This window comes from Salmo trutta, chromosome 38, assembly GCF_901001165.1.
Source record: "Salmo trutta chromosome 38, fSalTru1.1, whole genome shotgun sequence".
NCBI classification, from domain to species: Eukaryota; Metazoa; Chordata; class Actinopteri; order Salmoniformes; family Salmonidae; genus Salmo; species Salmo trutta.
The window spans coordinates 9,463,790-9,481,141 of NC_042994.1; the positions used below are offsets into that span (position 1 = coordinate 9,463,790).

The following is a 17,352-nucleotide window of genomic DNA, read 5'->3' on the forward strand; positions in this document are numbered from 1 at the left end:
AATACATTTTTTATTTGAAGTAACCAACAATTTACCCCTTTGTTTTCTCCCTTCAACAAAAGGATTTAGCTCTAGAAATATCTATAGCATTACTACACAATGATGTGTAATCTCATAGTGTGCAGTCTCACTCTTCTATTGCAGCTATTAAAAGACACTATATGTTGTGTAGAGAACATTGGCAGGTAAAGTGTTAAACATTCAATATGCACACGAGACCTGATCTTGTGACGCACAACACGTACTCGGCAGCTTGTTACAACCCCAACCCATAAGATCCATCATCTCTTCATAAATCCTCGAACCTCTCCAACCCCTCATCCTCTGTCACCAGGACCTCCACATCGTTAGCACAGACGAGCACCAGGTCTTCGCGGCAGTACAGGAGTGGAACCAGAATGACACGTACAACCTGTACCTCTCCGACACCCAGGGCATCCTCTTCACCCTGGCCATGGAGAACGTCAAGACCACCCGCGGCCTGGGGGGCAACCAGATGCTGGACCTGTATGAGGTAAGTGTCCACAGTGTGTTTGTGTACGTGTCTGGAGGGAGGGGTGCGCACATGTGTACTACTACCGGACTGGTTGTAGCCTTTTTAGTAGATCCCTATGTCATTAACATTCATTGCGGATCGTCCCCCTCCTTTTTTCCCTTCTTTCTCAGGATGAATCCCCAGTTTATCACCCAGACACTGGCAGGTGTGATGGAGGGAGGTAGAGGAGTGAGATATGGGTCTGATCTTCAAAGTCAGAAGTCATTAACAATGTTATTACTACTGCTGCTGTTCCTTCTAACGTGTGTGTTAATGGTTTACAAAAACAGAATTAGTATTAAAATGAATGGTCATACCCAGTGGGTAAAACTGGTTGAAGTTACGCCAATCCAGTTTTCCATTCAGTATGATGTTGTTTTAACTAGTTTAACCCTCTGGGTATGCATGCATGTGCTAATCGCAAACTATTGTAAACTGAAGTTATGCTCTATGTATCGCTGTAAAGTTTTACTTTAATCTTTTTTTTGTTTGTTGAAGAGGCAGACTATTGCTCTGAGATCCTCTGAAAAAGACTGTAGATATAACTCTGACCAAAGTACTTTGTAGGAGTCCCAAGTATTGTTTTAACAAACCCTGGAGTGTTGGGCTTCAGAAGGCCAATGGCCTCAAAGACTAAGAGAGGAATCATTCACTAAGTACTTTGAGCTCAACAGGGAACAGAGAGACTGAGTGAAAGCAACAGGCTTTTACTCTTTTCCCTGGATTGTCAAATAATGAATTGCCTTATGTCAGTATTCTCTCACTTTCTCTTTCCCAGTCTTTCTCTCTCATAAATAAATAATATTATTCACTGGAATAAAACCATTTCCCCCCCACTTTAGACTAATTGGAGTAACTTGAGTGTCAGTTGGATTCAATCTGGACAATCTTCCCTTCAATCAAAAGGTTTTTCCCTAACTCCCAGTCAACATAGCCATTTAGTGTTAGGTTTTTCATTCAATCTATCTCCCAGAGGTATGAACTTCAACACGGAATATTACAGAACATCCTAACTTGCCTAGCACAGTTAATACTCAGTGGTAGGCCTACCTGATTCCCTACTTACTCAGAGCTATAAATAGCTTTTGAATGAGTGAATGGTAGGAGGGATGGAGGAAAAGACAGAGGGAGGAAGAGATGGAGGGAGGAAGAGATGGAGGGAGGAAGAGACGGAGGGAGGAAGAGATGGAGGGAGGGTTAGCTAGATGATTTAGGTAATGGTCATGATGATGATGATCCTTTCTGTTAGCCTAGCGGTTTGTGATTGTGTATTAGCTCTCTGCCAACCCTCTTAAACCTCTCCCCCCATTTCCTCCCCATTCGGAGCCTCTGATTCCCTGATTCAGCAGTGGATCCATATTTCTAATAGATTGCGGAAAACTTCATTAATGCATATTGAAAGATTGGAAAAGGGAAGTGCATGTACTGAGGGAAGTCTGGTATCTCAGTGGTAATTTATCATACTAGTGCTACTGTGCTGAAAGCTGTTGTGTTGTTTGTTTTTTCTTACTAGATGGATCCACATGCATACATCAGTCTACAGTATGTTTAATATTACTAGAGTGCTGGGCGTTGTTGTTTTGCCTACGTAGATGTTTCCACACGCACACATACAGGTAACTGCCAAAATAAAGGAAACACCAACGTAAAGTGTCTTACCACCACGAGCCAGAACAGCTTCAATGCGTCTTGGCATAAATTCTACAAGTGTCTGGAACTCTATTGGATGGAGGCGACCCATTATTCCACAATAAATCCCATCATTTAGTGTTTTGTTGAGGGTGGTGGAAAACGCTGTCTCAGGCGCCGCTCCAGAATGTCCCATAAGTGTTAAATTGCGTTGAGATCTGGTGACTGAGACGGCCATGGCATATGGTTTACATCAGGTTCATGCTCATCAAACCATTCAGTGACCACTCATGTCCTGTGAACGGGGGCATTGTTATCCTGGAAGAGACCACTCCCATCAGGATAGATCTGCTTCACCATAGGTTGAAGTTTATCCCTCAGAATGGCTGTGTTGGCATTTACCTTGCCCTCTAAGGGGTTGAGTGGACCTAAACCATTCCAGGAAAAATCACCCAACACCATAACAGAGCCACCAGAACCCTCATTTACTCAAGAGTTTCCTTCATTTTGTTACCTGTAGGTCCATATGTAATATTACTAGATGACAGCCACACATAGGTCTACACATATTACTAGATATCACTCTTATAGTCAATGAGACGTTGATACCAACAATCATCATAGTAATGTACTGATGGCTATCATTATTAGTACTGTAAAAGTTTTAGTACCTAGTTAAAATATTAGCTTGGAGGAAGTGTACTGTGCTGTTGCCAGGGGCAAGGTGGACAGCAGTGTTTTTTTTTTTACCTTGTACTCTACCTCGCCTGTTCTCCCACTGTGATATATCTTGACAGAGGTAATATCTTCATCAATACTGTAGTACCAGCCCACACTCCCCTGAAATTACACCTCTGACTTCAAGTTGCGATTCCAGAGTGTAGATCTCAGTCCCTGTCCTTCACTACCGCAGGGACCCTGTCCTTTTCTACAGCAGGGAAGTAGGGACTGTGGGCGGAAGATGCGATAGAGGGATGGGTGTGGGGGGACGATAAATAATTACCGCTGTGATTGACACGTCTGGTCAGGGGAGGGAGGGGCCCCATCCCGCCTCATTAGCTGTGTCCATCCCGGGTGGCCGTTTTTCTATGACGATGTCAAACGTGACGCCTATTAGTGCCACTTATACTGATAAGGCGATACGACTGAGGGTCCTCAATGTCTGCTGCAGTATCTTATTTAAAGCACAGTCATCAGGTTTACCCCAATCACATGTCCATCCTGGATGGGCTATCGTAGGGAGACAGTTTGACTAAGGAGGCAAGGAGCCATGACTTCTCTCGCTTGCTCTCTCTCTCTCTCTCTCTCTCACTTTGTGAGTGGGTGTCACGTGGATGTGACAGTTTATCAGTTTTAATGTCCAGCGTAGTAATGTTGTCACAACAGTGGTGGGCAGTTGATGGGGATGCAATTAAAGGGAGATAATTAAAGGACAAGGAGACTGGTTTTGTGACCAGTCTGATGTCTGTCAGCATAGCCGCGGGAAGATGTTTGGGGTTGGGGGTGCTGAGAACTTTTTGTTGACTGTGGGGTTGCAGGGATTATTTTTGCCTACGCTACAGACAGCTATAGCAGCCCGCTAATACAGGACTAGTAAAGGCCCAGTGCACTACTTTTGTGAGAATAAAAAACAATATATGTAATTATAATTTGCCCGCGCTACAGACGGCTATATCGGTCTGCTAATACAGAACTACTAAAGGCTCAGTGCACTACTTTTGTGGAAAAATCTAATATTATATATATACACATTATATATACACTACCGGTCAAAAGTTTTAGAACATCTACTCATTCAAGGGTTTTTCTTTATTTTTACTATTTTCTACATTGTTGAATAATAGTGAAGACATCAAAACTATGAAATAGCATATATGGAATGCAGAGGATAATTTCACTAGAGTTACCAGCCTCAGAAATTGCAGCCCAAATAACTGCTTCAGAGTTCAAGTAACAGACATATCTCAACATCTACAGTTCAGAGGAGACTATGTGAATCAGGCCTTCATGGTTGAGTTGCTGCAAAGAAACCACTACTAAAGGACACAACTAAGAAGAAGAGGCCAAGAAACACGAGCAATGAACATTAGACCAGTTGAAATTTGTCTTTTGGTCTAGAGTCCAAATTGGAGATTTTTGGTTCCAACCGCCGTGTCTTTGTGAGAAGCGGTGTGGGTGAACGGATGATCTCCGCATGTGTATTTCCATCCATTAAGCATGGAGGAGGAGATGTTATGGTGACACTGTCTGTGATTTATTTAGAATTCAAGGCTCACTTAACCAGCATCGCAAACACAGCATTCTGCAGCAATACACCATCCTATCTGGTTTGGGCTTTTTCGTTGTTTTTTTTATTTCACCTTTATTTGGCCAGGTAGGCCAGTTGAGAACAAGTTTTCAATTACAACTGCAACCTGGCCAAGATAAAGAAAAGCATTTTGACACAAACAACACAGAGTTACACATGGGATAAACAAACGTACAGTAAATAACACAATAGAAAAATCTATATACAGTGTGTGCAAATGTAGTGAGATTAGGGAGGTAAGGCAATAAATAGGCCATAGTGGTGAAATAATTACAATTTAGTAGGCTTAGTGGGACAATCATTTGTTTTTCAACAGGACAATGACCCAACACCTCCAGGCTGTGTAAGGGCTATTCTTTACCAAGAAGGAGTGTGATGGAGTGCACAATCCCCCGACCTCAACCAAATTGAGATGGTTTGGGATGAGTCAGACTGCAGAGTAAAGAAAAAGCAGCCATTGTCGTGGAAAATTGCAAGATTATGTCATAATGCTTGTATTGCATAATATGTTTATGCGATATACTTGTCTATTAGAATGTATTTCTAATAGACTTTAGTGTTGGCAGTTGCATTTCTTCCCTCAGCTGGGGCTCAGTCACTTGGGGCCCAGAGAGGGGAGAGGTCAGGCTTGTCTTTCACATATCCCTGGTGCTATGCAGAATATCAGAAAGGGAAGAGGACAGGCAGGAACATTGTCTTCATATGTGAATGTATCTGTTAAACCATGTGAAGGGATGGCGTGATTAATGAGGAACCAATTACTTGTCTCCACAATGTCTGTGCGCAAGTCACTCCCTCCTTTGGCATTGGGGGAATGTGTATGCCAGTGTCTGGAACCATTGTATGTCCTCTCTGATGTTGCACTTATCCTGGGATAGTGTATGACCTAGAGGCTCACTCCCCTCAGTGAGCTTGTCCAGGAGTGGGGTCAAGGGGGGGTTTACTTGTGATGGGAGTATCTAGAGTTGACAATTAATTTATGCCGTTGGATGAGATGGTGTTTTTGTGCTACAAAGTAGCAGGAATGGGATTAGAACCTCGTTTTAGGTACCAAACTGAACGAGAATTTATAGCAAATGCTATCTGGCTATGGGATACTCCTCTCTCAAGTAAAAGTCTTTCTTTGTGAACTGTTCCTAAGATCTGTGGTTCGTCATGTAGGTTGAGAGGGGTGTATCTTGGCTATAAAAGATCTTTGTACTTTTGTGTTGTCACTTTCAATGGCGCATCATTGAAAGTCAAGTGGTACTGCAAAGCTCTTATTATTAAAGATGTAGTTTAAGTATAACTCTGACTGGTGTGTGAAGTTTGTAACTCTCCTCATTTGGTAATGCAGAAATTAGCCACCACACCTTCAAGTGCTCAGCATATGTGGGAACTCCTTCAAGACTGTTGGAAAAGCATTCCAGGTGAAGCTGGTTGAGAGAATACCAAGCTTGTGCAAAGCTGTCAACAAGGCAAAGGGTGGCTATTTGAAAAATATATTTTATTTGTTTAACACTTTTTTGGTTACTACATGATTCCATATGTGTTATTTCATTGTTTTGATGTCTTGAAAACCCTTGAATGAGTAGGTGTTCTCAAACTTTTGCCCGGTAGTAGATATATTTGTATTAATATAAAAAAGAAAAAAAATTCAGAGGGTGTTGCAGCATCCTCAGCACCCCTACTTCCCGTGGCTATGTCTGTCAGGGGGCATTTTGGGTACTGGTTAGTGCTTAAAAACGATGTAATCTGTTTTGGTGGTTGGATTGGCTAGTTTTAGTGTCTGTTTTACAATTTCTTCTCTATTTATCCCTAGGTAGCAGGTATCAAAGGCATGCTGATCGCAAACAGGAGGCTGGACAACCAGGTGAAGACCTACATCACCTACAACAAGGGCCGTGATTGGAGGTTACTGCAGGCCCCGGCGACAGACCTGGCTGGCAACGACATCCACTGTATACTGGTGAGTTATACTGAAGCTAACAGGGAAGGCTCATCGCTGTGGTAATCATACATGATCTAAGACTGGCTGAACTCTTTGAGGTGCTTCCCTCGACCCAGATTAAGTCTAGTCCAGGAGTTAAAAAAACATGCTCTATAGATAATCTCCATTGAAAGTTTATTTTAATGCAGGAATATGTGTTCAGTTCCCTTCAAGTTATATACATAAATGATAACAGTCGCGTTACATCACACACTCAAGGGAGTTTACTTACTCATCTTAATTGAAAGGGACTTACTTTACGTAATCACATTTAACCTATGATATGAGATGAATTGTGTCCCATCTCCTTGTTATTTACAGTAATTATTAATTTAATTAAATAATTAATTCCTCGTGAGGCGACTGTAAAGGATGACTATGTAGAGAAATAATTTTGAGACATTAGCAGTAAGAGTTCATACTGTTTATTAAAAGCCTAGGGAGACAATTGTGGGGGCTGCACGCCGTGCGCTGAGTGGGCTACAGGTTGAAAACGATTGTGCATTTATGTAACATTTTAATTACAGATTCTATTTGATTACCCTGTTAAATCCTGTTTCCCTTGGTGTCCTTACAGCAATGTCATACTATGAATTGGCAAAGATGAAAGAGCACATTCTTTGGGGGGGGGGGGGGGGGGGGGCTCTGTGAACAGATATAATTTACTTTTGTTGTCAGCTCACCCCTGAGACTTTTAAAATTATGATAATTTTTTATTGACCCTTTATGTAACTAGGCTAGGTCAGTTAAGAACAAATTATTATTTACAATGACGGGGGCTGGGAAAAAATATATATAATAAAAAAAATAGGACAAAACACACATCACGACAAGAGAGACAACACTACATAAAGCGAGACCTAAGACAAAATTATAGCATGGCAGCAACACATGACAACACAGGATGGTAGCAACACAACATGACAACAACATGGTAGCAACACAACATGGCAGCAGCACTACATGGTTGCAGCACAAAACATGGTACAAACATTATTGGGCACAGACAACAGCATAAAGGGCAAGAAGGTAGAGAACAATACATCACGCAAAGCAGCCACAACTGTCAGTAAGTGTCCATGATTGAGTCTTTGAATGAAGAGATTGAGATAAAACTGTCCAGTTTGCGTGTTTGTTGCAGCTCGTTCCAGTCGCTGTCTGCAGCGAACTGAAAAGACAAGCAACCCAGGGATATGTGTGATTTGGGGACCTTTAACAGAATGTGACTGGCAGAACGGGTGTTGTATGTGGAGGTTGAGGGCTGCAGTAAATATCTCAGATGGGGGGAGTGAGGTCTAAGAGGGTTTTATAGAGATGGGTATACAGAGATGACCAGTTTACAGAGAAGTATAGAGTGCAGTGCTGTGTCCTATAAGGAGCATTGGTGGCAAATCTGATGGCCGAATGGTAAAGAACATCTTGTCGCTCGAGAGCACCCTTACTTGCCGATCTATAAATTACATCCCAGTAATCTATCATGGGTAGGGTGGTCATCTGAATCACAGTTAGTTTGCAGCTGGGGTGAAAGAGGAGCGATTACGATAGAGGAAATCAAGTCTAGATTTAACTTTAGCCTGCAGCTTTGATATGTGTTGAGAGAAAGACCAGTCTCGCTCTACTCCCAAGTACTTGTATGAGGTGATTACCTCAAGCTCTAAACCCTCTGAGGTAGTAATCACACCTGTGGGGAGAGGGGCATCCTTCTTACCAAACCACATGACCTTTGTTTTGGAGGTGTTCAGAACAAGGGTAAGGTTAGAGAAAGCTTGTTGGACACTAAGAAAGCTTTGCTGTAGAATGTTTCACACAAAATCCAGGGAAGGGTCAGCTGAGTATAAGACTGTATCATCTGCATATAAATGGATGAGAGAGCTTTCTACTGCCTGAGCTATGTTGTTATTGTAAATTGAGAAGAGCGTGGGGCCTAGGATCGAGCCTTGGGGTACACCCTTGGTGACAGGCAGTGGCTGAGACAGCAGATGTTTTGACTGTATACACTGCACTCTTTGAGAGAGAGATAGTTAGCAAACCAGGCCAAAGACCCTCAGAGACACCAATATTCCTTAGCCCACCCACAAGAATGAAAGGGTCTACCGGATTAAAAGCTTTGGACAAGTCAATAAAAATAGCAGCACAGCATTGCTTAGAATCAACGGCAATAGTGACATCAAAGAGGACCTTTAAGGTTGCAGTGACACATCTATAACCTGAGCGGAAACCAGATTGCATACCCGAGAGAATACTATAGACATCAAGAAAGCCAGTCAATTGATTATTGACAAGTTTTAACAAGACTTTTGATAAACAGGGCAAAATGGAAAAAAGTATATAACAGTTAGGATCAACTTGATCTCCCCCTTTAATTAAAGGATGCACCGTGACTGCCTTCTAAGCAATGGGAACCTCCCCAGAGAGGAGAGACAGGTTAAAAAGGTCAGAGATGGGCTTGGCGATGATAGGGACAGCAACCTTAAAAACAGAAAGGGTCTAAACCATCTGACCCAGATGATTTTTTGGGGGACAAGCTTAAGGAGCTCCTTTAGCACCTTGGACTCAGTGACTGCCTGCAGGGAGAAACTTTGTAGCGGGACAGGGGAAAAAGAGGGAGGAGTATCGGCGCTAGTCGCATTAGAAGGGGTGGAGATGTGGAAATGTTGAACGGACAAGGAGGCATGGTTGAGTCAAATAGGAATCCTGACTTAATGAAGTGGTGATTAAAGAGCCATGTGCTTCTTGTCAGTAACAACCATATCATCAACATTAAGGGACAAGGCAGCTGTGAGGAGGAGGGTTTATTCTCCAGGTCCTTAACAGGTTTTCCAGAACTTCTTGGGGTTAGACCCACAGAGAGAACTGCTGCTTAAAATAATAAACTTTGGCCTTCCGGATAGCCTGAGTGGACTTATTTATCATTTAGCTGAACAAGAGCCAGTCAGCCTGAGTATGCGGGTGCCGAGCCTTTTGCCAAATGCAATTCTTGAGGTGGAGTAACTCTGCAAGATCACGGTCCAACCAGGGGCTGAACCTGTTTTTAATTTTCTTTATGGGGGCGTGTTTGTTAACAATACCACTGAAAATATAAAGAAAATGAAGGTCCAAGCGTCTTCAACAGAGGGGATCAAGCTGATTCTATTCCAATTTACAGAGGCCAGGTCATGAAGGAAGGCTTGCTCATTAAAGTTTTTTAGCAAGCATCTATGACAAATCAGGACAGGCCGTTTCACTAAGCAACCATTACGAACACAGGCTGTAAAACAGTAATCACTAAGGTCATTACAGAAACAGCAGACTGATACCTATCTTTATTATTTGTGTGGATAACATCGAGGAGAGTAGCCTTTTCTGTGTATTTGGAGTCACCCTGTGGGATTGATAACAATCTGAGAAAGATTTGCGGCACCCCATTGTTTTAGGCCTTGGTCAGGGGATTTAAGCATGTCCCAGTTTAGGTCACCTAGCAGGACAAATTCAGACTTAGTGTAAGGGGCCAGGAGAGACTTTAGGGCAGGTAGGTACAGGCCAGAGCTGATGGAGCACGATTTAAAACCAGCAAATCAAATTGTTTGGGGACAGACTTGGTGGAGACAACCGAGCACTGAAGGTGATCCTTGATAAAGATCTTGGAAGATCTGTCTTGCCAAAAAAGGTTATAACCAGAAAGGTTAATATCAGTATTCAAAACACTCTTCCTTAACCACATCTCAGTAATGACAACACATCTGGATTGGAGCTGTGAACCCACACTTTCAATTAATCCATTTTAGCTAATAAGCTTCTAGTGTTAATGTGCAGAAAACACAGGCTTTTATGAGAGCAGAAATCAGTGAAGCAGATATCAGAGCACAAGTCAGAATTGAGGCTAGCAACAGTACATGGGCCAGGGTGTACATGCACGTTTCCAGATATCATCAGCAGTACTACAATCAAGGCACGTCAGAGGACAGGGAGAGCTCTGCAGTGTTTATTTATAACATTTGAATGTGCATTAGATGGTAACAAGATCATATTGTACAGCAATTTCAATCATATAACATGAATACAAAGCTGGTGAGAGGTGGTCAGAATAGGATGGGAGGCCAAAAGTCTGTGTAACCACTAGACAGTCAGAGTCCCGAGTGGGCTAACAAGAAAGTTTATAGTCAACAAAGCATGCAGGAGTCACGAGGAAAATAGCAAAACAGCAAAATGCACAAGAAAAAAATTGAACAACTTGGGGCTAGCCATTGTAAGTTCAGAGTCACTCGCCCCAACAGTGCGTGTGTGGTGGGGGTACCTGTACCAGACAGGGGAGACAGGCCAGGGCAGACAGTAAACATATTGCCAGGTAGAATCCAAGCAGCAGTATAGCAGGCAATTGGAGTAGGTGTCACACCCACTTGGGAGAATATTTTACTTCTGGAGGCGCATTTATTGTAGAAAATGCCAGTGGATGGTCTCTGAACAGCGGGAGGGGGCTTTAAAGGCCTCTGGATTTGGGTGGGGTAGACTGTGAGACTCCTGCCATTTGTTGGGCTCAAATGCTTCGACACCTCTCACTTCACACCTCCGTGCTAATTGAAGTTGTATCTGGTCTGTCTCAGTCCCAGGGAGGATGGTGTCCTCAGGTCTCTGCTGTTTGTTTGCCAGGGCACTCTCTGTATAGCTTGGAAAAATGAATCCTTGGTCGTAGTAATCCTTCCAGGATATTTGGTCCAAAATTAGGTTCTAGGTTTGGAGTTTTGAATCTGGAGTGAAGGTTATGCTGTGGAGGGCAGCATCCTGTATATGTCCCTCACAAAAAATCTAAGTTTGTCTAACTCCAAATCTACCTTTTTGTAAAAAACATGTTTAAAAATGTGAGAGCTCACATGCAGCTGTGTCTCCGTGTCTCTCCTTCTCTCCCTTGACTTGATGATTTTATGTAAAGACCCTCCCTGTATTAATGACTGATAACAACAATTAAGACAAACTATGGAGAGGCAGCATGTTTTGTTTTGTTCACAAAATATTGTTTTTTGTATAGTTAACTGCCTATGTTAGCATTGTTATTAGCATTTGGTGTAAATGTAAGTCACTGGAAGACTTCAGAATCAAAAGGATTCTATTAGGCATTATCTTCAGGCTTTCTGAGATGAAAGCTTAATAAAGACAGCATGGCAGTTTTTCTGTTCCTTATCTCAAGGACCTTTTCTTGAATTCAAAAGCATATGCTTTGTGCGCTTTTAAAGGTCATTTAAAGGATCTTTAGTGTTCTATGTAACATTGGGGATTTGATTGTCCAGTGTATAAGTGTATAATGGCTTCGTCAAATATAATGGACTGTCTGTCATTTCTCAGCCCTTCTGTTCGCTCCATCTCCAACTGCAGACGTCTGAAAACCCCTACCTGTCAGGCAGCATATCAACCAAGGCCTCAGCACCGGGAATCATAGTGGCCACAGGTGAGAGAATACAGAATGAACAATTGATAGATAAGATTGGATTAGATTACCTTATTGTCCACTTACGTGAAAATTCAGTTGGCTGAATAGAAAGACATCTATTCAATTTAGGCAATGGTACAAAAGAAGAATAGCTGTCTATCTTTTCCAGGTCAGTACTGAAATTCCATTTGATTGTGAATAATATGATGATTATCTAATCCCTAACATTACTGATAGGGATCTGCAAGTCCAGCTATAAACAACTCATCTTCAACTGTGTTAGAAAATATTGAATTTTAGCAACAACAACAAAAATGATCTACATCCATAAATCTGCTTTCTTGATCCCTGTCCTCGAACAATATTTACTCTGTCACCAAAACAATAGTTTGTCCCATCCTCCGATCCTCTAATCTCTTACTGGATCTGTGAGATCCCTAAACCACTATGAGCCTGTATACATGTTCTGAATCTGGCCAGAGACACACTATAGCACTTCTAATGTTGTCCTTACTCACAGACATTTTGGTGATGCAAAGTCACTCTGTTTATTTAAGTGGGCCAGTGCAGCTGGTGCAGAGATCAGGTGGTGACCCTGAAACACGATGCAGCTCAAAACTCACACCCGACACTGAACAGTGGTTGGGGGATATCACAAGGCATCAACAAAGTGGAGAAATATGCTCAGAGAGGAAAATGTTACATCATTGCTGAAGAAAAACAGAGCAATATCAAATCAAATCAAAGTTTTTGTCACATGTGCCGAATACAACAGGTGTAGAACTTAGGGTGAAATGCTCACTTACAGGCACTAACCAACAGTGCAATTTCAACAACAAAAAAGATATGAGGTGAACAATAGGTAAGTAAAGAATTAAAAACAACTGTAAAAAGACAGTGATAAACAATAGTTGCGAGGCTATATACAGTAGCGAGGCTATAACAGTAGCGAGGTTATATACAGGCGCCGGTTAGTCAGGCTGATTCAGGTAAAATGTACATGTAGATATGGTTAAAGTGACTATGCATATATGATGAACAGAGAGTAGCAGTAGCGTAAAAGAGGGGTTGGAAGGGTGGTGGGTGGCGGGTGGCGGGACACAATGCAAATAGCCCGGGTAGCCAATGTGCGGGGGCACCAGTTGGTCAGGCTAATTGAGGTAGTATGTACATGAATGTATGGTTAAAGTGACTATGCATATATGATAAACAGAGAGTAGCAGCAGTGTAAAAGAGGGGTTGGAGGGGCACACAATGCAAATAGTCCGGGTAGTCATTTGATTACCTGTTCAGGAGTCTTATGGCTTGGGGGTAAAAACTGTTGAGAAGCCTTTTGTCCTAGGTTGTTATTCTGGCACCACCCGGCTAGGTCTCTGACCTCCCCCCCTATAGGCTGTCTCGCCGATGTCGGTGATCAGGCCTAACATGGTGTGTCGTCTGAAAACTTAATGATGGTGTTGGAGTCGTGCCTGGCCGTGCAGTCGTGGGTGAACAGGGAGTACAGGAGAGGACTGAGCACGCACCCCTGAGGGGCTCCAGTGTTGAGGATCAGCGTGGCAGATGTGTTGCTACCAACCCTCACTACTTGGGGGTGGCCCGTCAGAGGGAGGTGTTTAGTCCCAGGATCCTTAGCTTAGTGATGAGCTTTGAAAGTACAATGATGTTGAACGCTGAGCTGTAGTCAATGAATAGCATTCTCACGTAGGTGTTCCTTTTGTCCAGGTGGGAAAGGGCAGTGTGGAGTGCAATAGAGATTGCATCATCTGTTGATCTTTTTGGGCAGTATGCAAATTGGAGTGGGTCTAGGTTTTCTGGGATAATGGTGTAGATGTGAGCCATTACCAGCCTTTCAAAGCACTTCGTGGTTACGGACGTGAGTGCTACGGGTCTGTAGTTATTTAGGCAAGTTGCCTTCGTGTTCTTGGGCACAGGGACTATGGTGGCCTGCTTTAACCCCTGTGCGGCCTCCGTCCCGTATGCGGACATCCAGCGAAAAATCCTATCGCCATTAGCATAACAAAATGTAATACTTTTTTTTTTCAATTTTTTTTCAAATTATATCGTTTTATAGATACACCTCTCCTGAATCGAACCACGTTGTCCGATTTCAAAAAGGCTTTATAGCAAAAGCAAAACATTAGATTATGTTAGAGGAGTATATCGTAAAAGTAGCCACATAGCCATTTTCCAACCAACCACATGCATCACAAATAACCAAAAAACAGCTAAATGCAGCACTAACCTTTTACAAACTTCATCAGATGACACACCTAGGACATCATGTTACACAATGCATGCATTCTTTTGTTCGATAAAGTTCATATTTATATATAAAAACAGAATTTTACATCGGCACGTAACGTTGACTAACTATTTTCCCTCAAATGCATCCGGTGAAACAGTGCTACAATTTACTAAATTACTATTCGAAAACATTTTTAAAATGTAATATTGTCATTCTAAGATTTATAGATGAATATCTCTTGAAAGCACCTGTAATGCCAGATTTAAAAATAACTTTACTGGGTAATCACACTTTGCGATAAAAGGGGATGCGATACTCAGAAAATTACCTAGTAAATATAGGTCTGCACCATCTTGGAACAATCGCATATCACATCTAGTCTTGTATACTATTGTCAATACTCCCTTACCTTTGGTTGTCTTCATCAGAAAGCACTTCCAGGTATCCCAGGTCCACAACAAATGTATTTTCGTTCGAAAAAATTACTCCTTTATGTTCCAAGAGCTTGTTCTTGTTAGCGCGTCTGAAGGCTGATCCAAATGCTCCGTCGGCCGCGGGACAGCTATTTCGAGAAAATGCATTTTTTTTCCATTTAGGTTCGTTCAAACATGTCAAACGTTGTATAACATAAATCTTTAGGGCCTTTTTCAACAAGAGAGCCAATAAGATTCGAGGGGGACGATTGCATTGTGTTTCAAAACGTTTCGAAAGGGGAGGGAAGCCAGGGCCGCCGGCGTCATAATGGTGATGGCCCTTCTCATGTGACCAATTTCAACAGCGTCTCATTCATTCAGTTTTAACAGTAGGAGACTCAAACCACTTTTTAAAGACTGGGGACATCTAGTGGAAGCAATAGGAAGCGCTCAATGAACCATTGCTCACTGTGTGAATTACAGGCAAAGATGTGAAGTTGAGTCCACAATTCAGAATTCCACATCCTGTTATGATCGGTCTCAGGGTTTTGACTGCCATATGAGTTCTGTTATACTCAAAGACACCATTCAAACAGTTTTAGAAACTTTAGGGTGTTTTCTATCCACAATTATTAATTATATGCATATCCTAGCTTCTGAGTTTGAGTAGGAGGCCGTTTAAAATGGGCACGAATTCTTTAAAAAAATCGCTGTAGCACCCCCTATCCTAGGGGAACGCCAAGAGGTTTTAAACATGTTGGTATTACAGACTCAATTGGTCAGCACATCCAAGATGGCATAGTGTCAGACGTCCTTTGTCCTCGTCTTGTCGTGTCCCGTGTATATATATATATACATATTTTCTTGGCATGTCTTTTTATATATATTTTTTTCTTCTAAAAACTGAACTTCAAAACATTCTCCTGCAACCCGCAATTGTTTAAAAAAAAATATTATTCACCTCAAATCTGAAATCCACAACAGAAGCTTGCCAGTTCACTGGCTAATGTTAGTATTCAGCTACCCACGGTTGGCGGTCATCAGCTATCCTTTAGCTCGAAAAGCTATCGGCAGTTTTTGTACAACGCGACTCAGACCAGAGCATACCGGACCTATTTTTTCTCCATATCCCCGGATTTCTACCGCAAGCTCTGGACATTTACACCTGTATCTTGCAGCTAGCTAGCTGCTATCCAAGTGACTATTGGCTAACGTCGGTCCCGGAGCAAACATCAATTATTCCGGAGCTAGCCAGCTGAAGAGTTCCATCAGACACTCCTGGGCTACAATCACCTATCCGGACCCGTTTTACTGCCGATGCGGAGCCCCAACGGGCCTTCACAACTGGACTACCGACGTTATCTGCCTGAGGGAGTTATCCAACTGGCCCCTCCGTCGCGACGTAACTTGAACGCCCATCTGCGGCCCGCTAATCGTTAGCTGTCTTATCGGCTGCTATCTGAATTGGTCTATCGGACAATTATCTTGGGCCACTATAACTATAACTATTTTTGCCAATTGGATTGGTCCCCTCTACTACACGGAACCCCACTTATCTACTGATGGAAACGCACGAGGTGGCTAAAACCAGACCATCTTCTGCCAGCTTGTTACCCATGGCCCGGCTAGCTGTCTGAATCGCCGTGACCCCAACCAACCTCACTACTCACTGGACCCTAAAGATCACTCGGCTAAGCATGCCTCTCCTTAATGTCAATATGCCTTTTCCATTGCTGTTCTGGTTTGTGTTTATTGGCTTATTTCACTGAAGAGCCTCTAGCCCTGCTCATTATACTTTATTCAACATTTCAGTTCAACCACCCACACATGCGATGACATCACCTGGTTTCAATGATGTTTCTAGAGACAATATCTCTCTCATCATCACTCAATGCCTAGGTTTACCTCCACTGTTTTCACGTCCTACCATACCTTTGTGTGTACATTATACCTTGAAGCTATTTTATCACCCTCAGAAACCTGCTCCTTTTACTCTCTGTTCCGGACGTCCTAGACGACCAATTCTCATAGCTTTTAGCTGTACCCTTAGCCTACTCCTCCTCTGTTCCTCTGGCGATGTAGAGGTGAATCCAGGCCCTGCAGTACCTAGCTCATTTTACATTTACATTACATTACATTTAGCTCCACTCCTATTCCCCAGGCACACTCTTTTGATGACTTCTGTAACCGTAATAGCCTTGGTTTCATGCATATTAACCTGTTGGGGATAGGGGGCTAGCTATTTAGACACCCAGCAAGTTTAGCCTTCATCAAACTCCGATTTACTATTAGAAAAGTTTGATTACCTTTCCTGTTCTTCGTCAGAATGCACTCCCAGGACTTCTACTTCAATACCCAATGCTGTTTTGGTCCAAAATAATCCATAGTTATGTTCCAACAGCGGCGTTTTGTTCGTGCGTTCAAGACACTATCCCAATGGTAAATCAGGGTCATGCGCACGGCGCCTTTCGTGACAAAAGATTTCTAAATATTTCATTACCGTACTTCGAAGCATGTCAACCGCTGTTTAAAATCAATTTTTATGCCATTTTTCTCGTAAAAAAGCGACAATATTCCGACCGGGAATCTGCAATTAGGTAAACAGTCGAAAGAAAATATATCACTGGGTCGACTCGGGCACGCGCCTAATTCCTTTGTCCTCTGATCAGCCACTTGGCAAAGGCGATAGTGTGTTTCAGCCAGAGGCTGCCTTGATATCGTTCAGCTTTTTCCCGGGCTCTGAGAGCCTATGGGAGCCGTGGGAAGTGTCACGTTACAGCTAAGATCCTCACTCTTCAATAACCAGAGACAAGAAGAACGACTCCTTGTCAGACAGGCCACTTCCTGCATGA

General features: G+C 42.6%; 1 protein-coding gene across 1 annotated transcript in view; it reads left to right on the forward strand.

The window, feature by feature from the left end:
• Positions 1–17,352, forward strand: part of LOC115177732 (VPS10 domain-containing receptor SorCS3) — a 206,290-nt gene that overhangs the window by 154,808 nt on the left and 34,130 nt on the right. Inside the window, exons 9-11 of the mRNA XM_029738669.1 lie at positions 335–514; positions 6,274–6,420; positions 11,758–11,860. Coding sequence (XP_029594529.1) covers positions 335–514; positions 6,274–6,420; positions 11,758–11,860 — 430 coding nt within the window. The remainder of the gene's footprint in view (positions 1–334; positions 515–6,273; positions 6,421–11,757; positions 11,861–17,352) is intronic.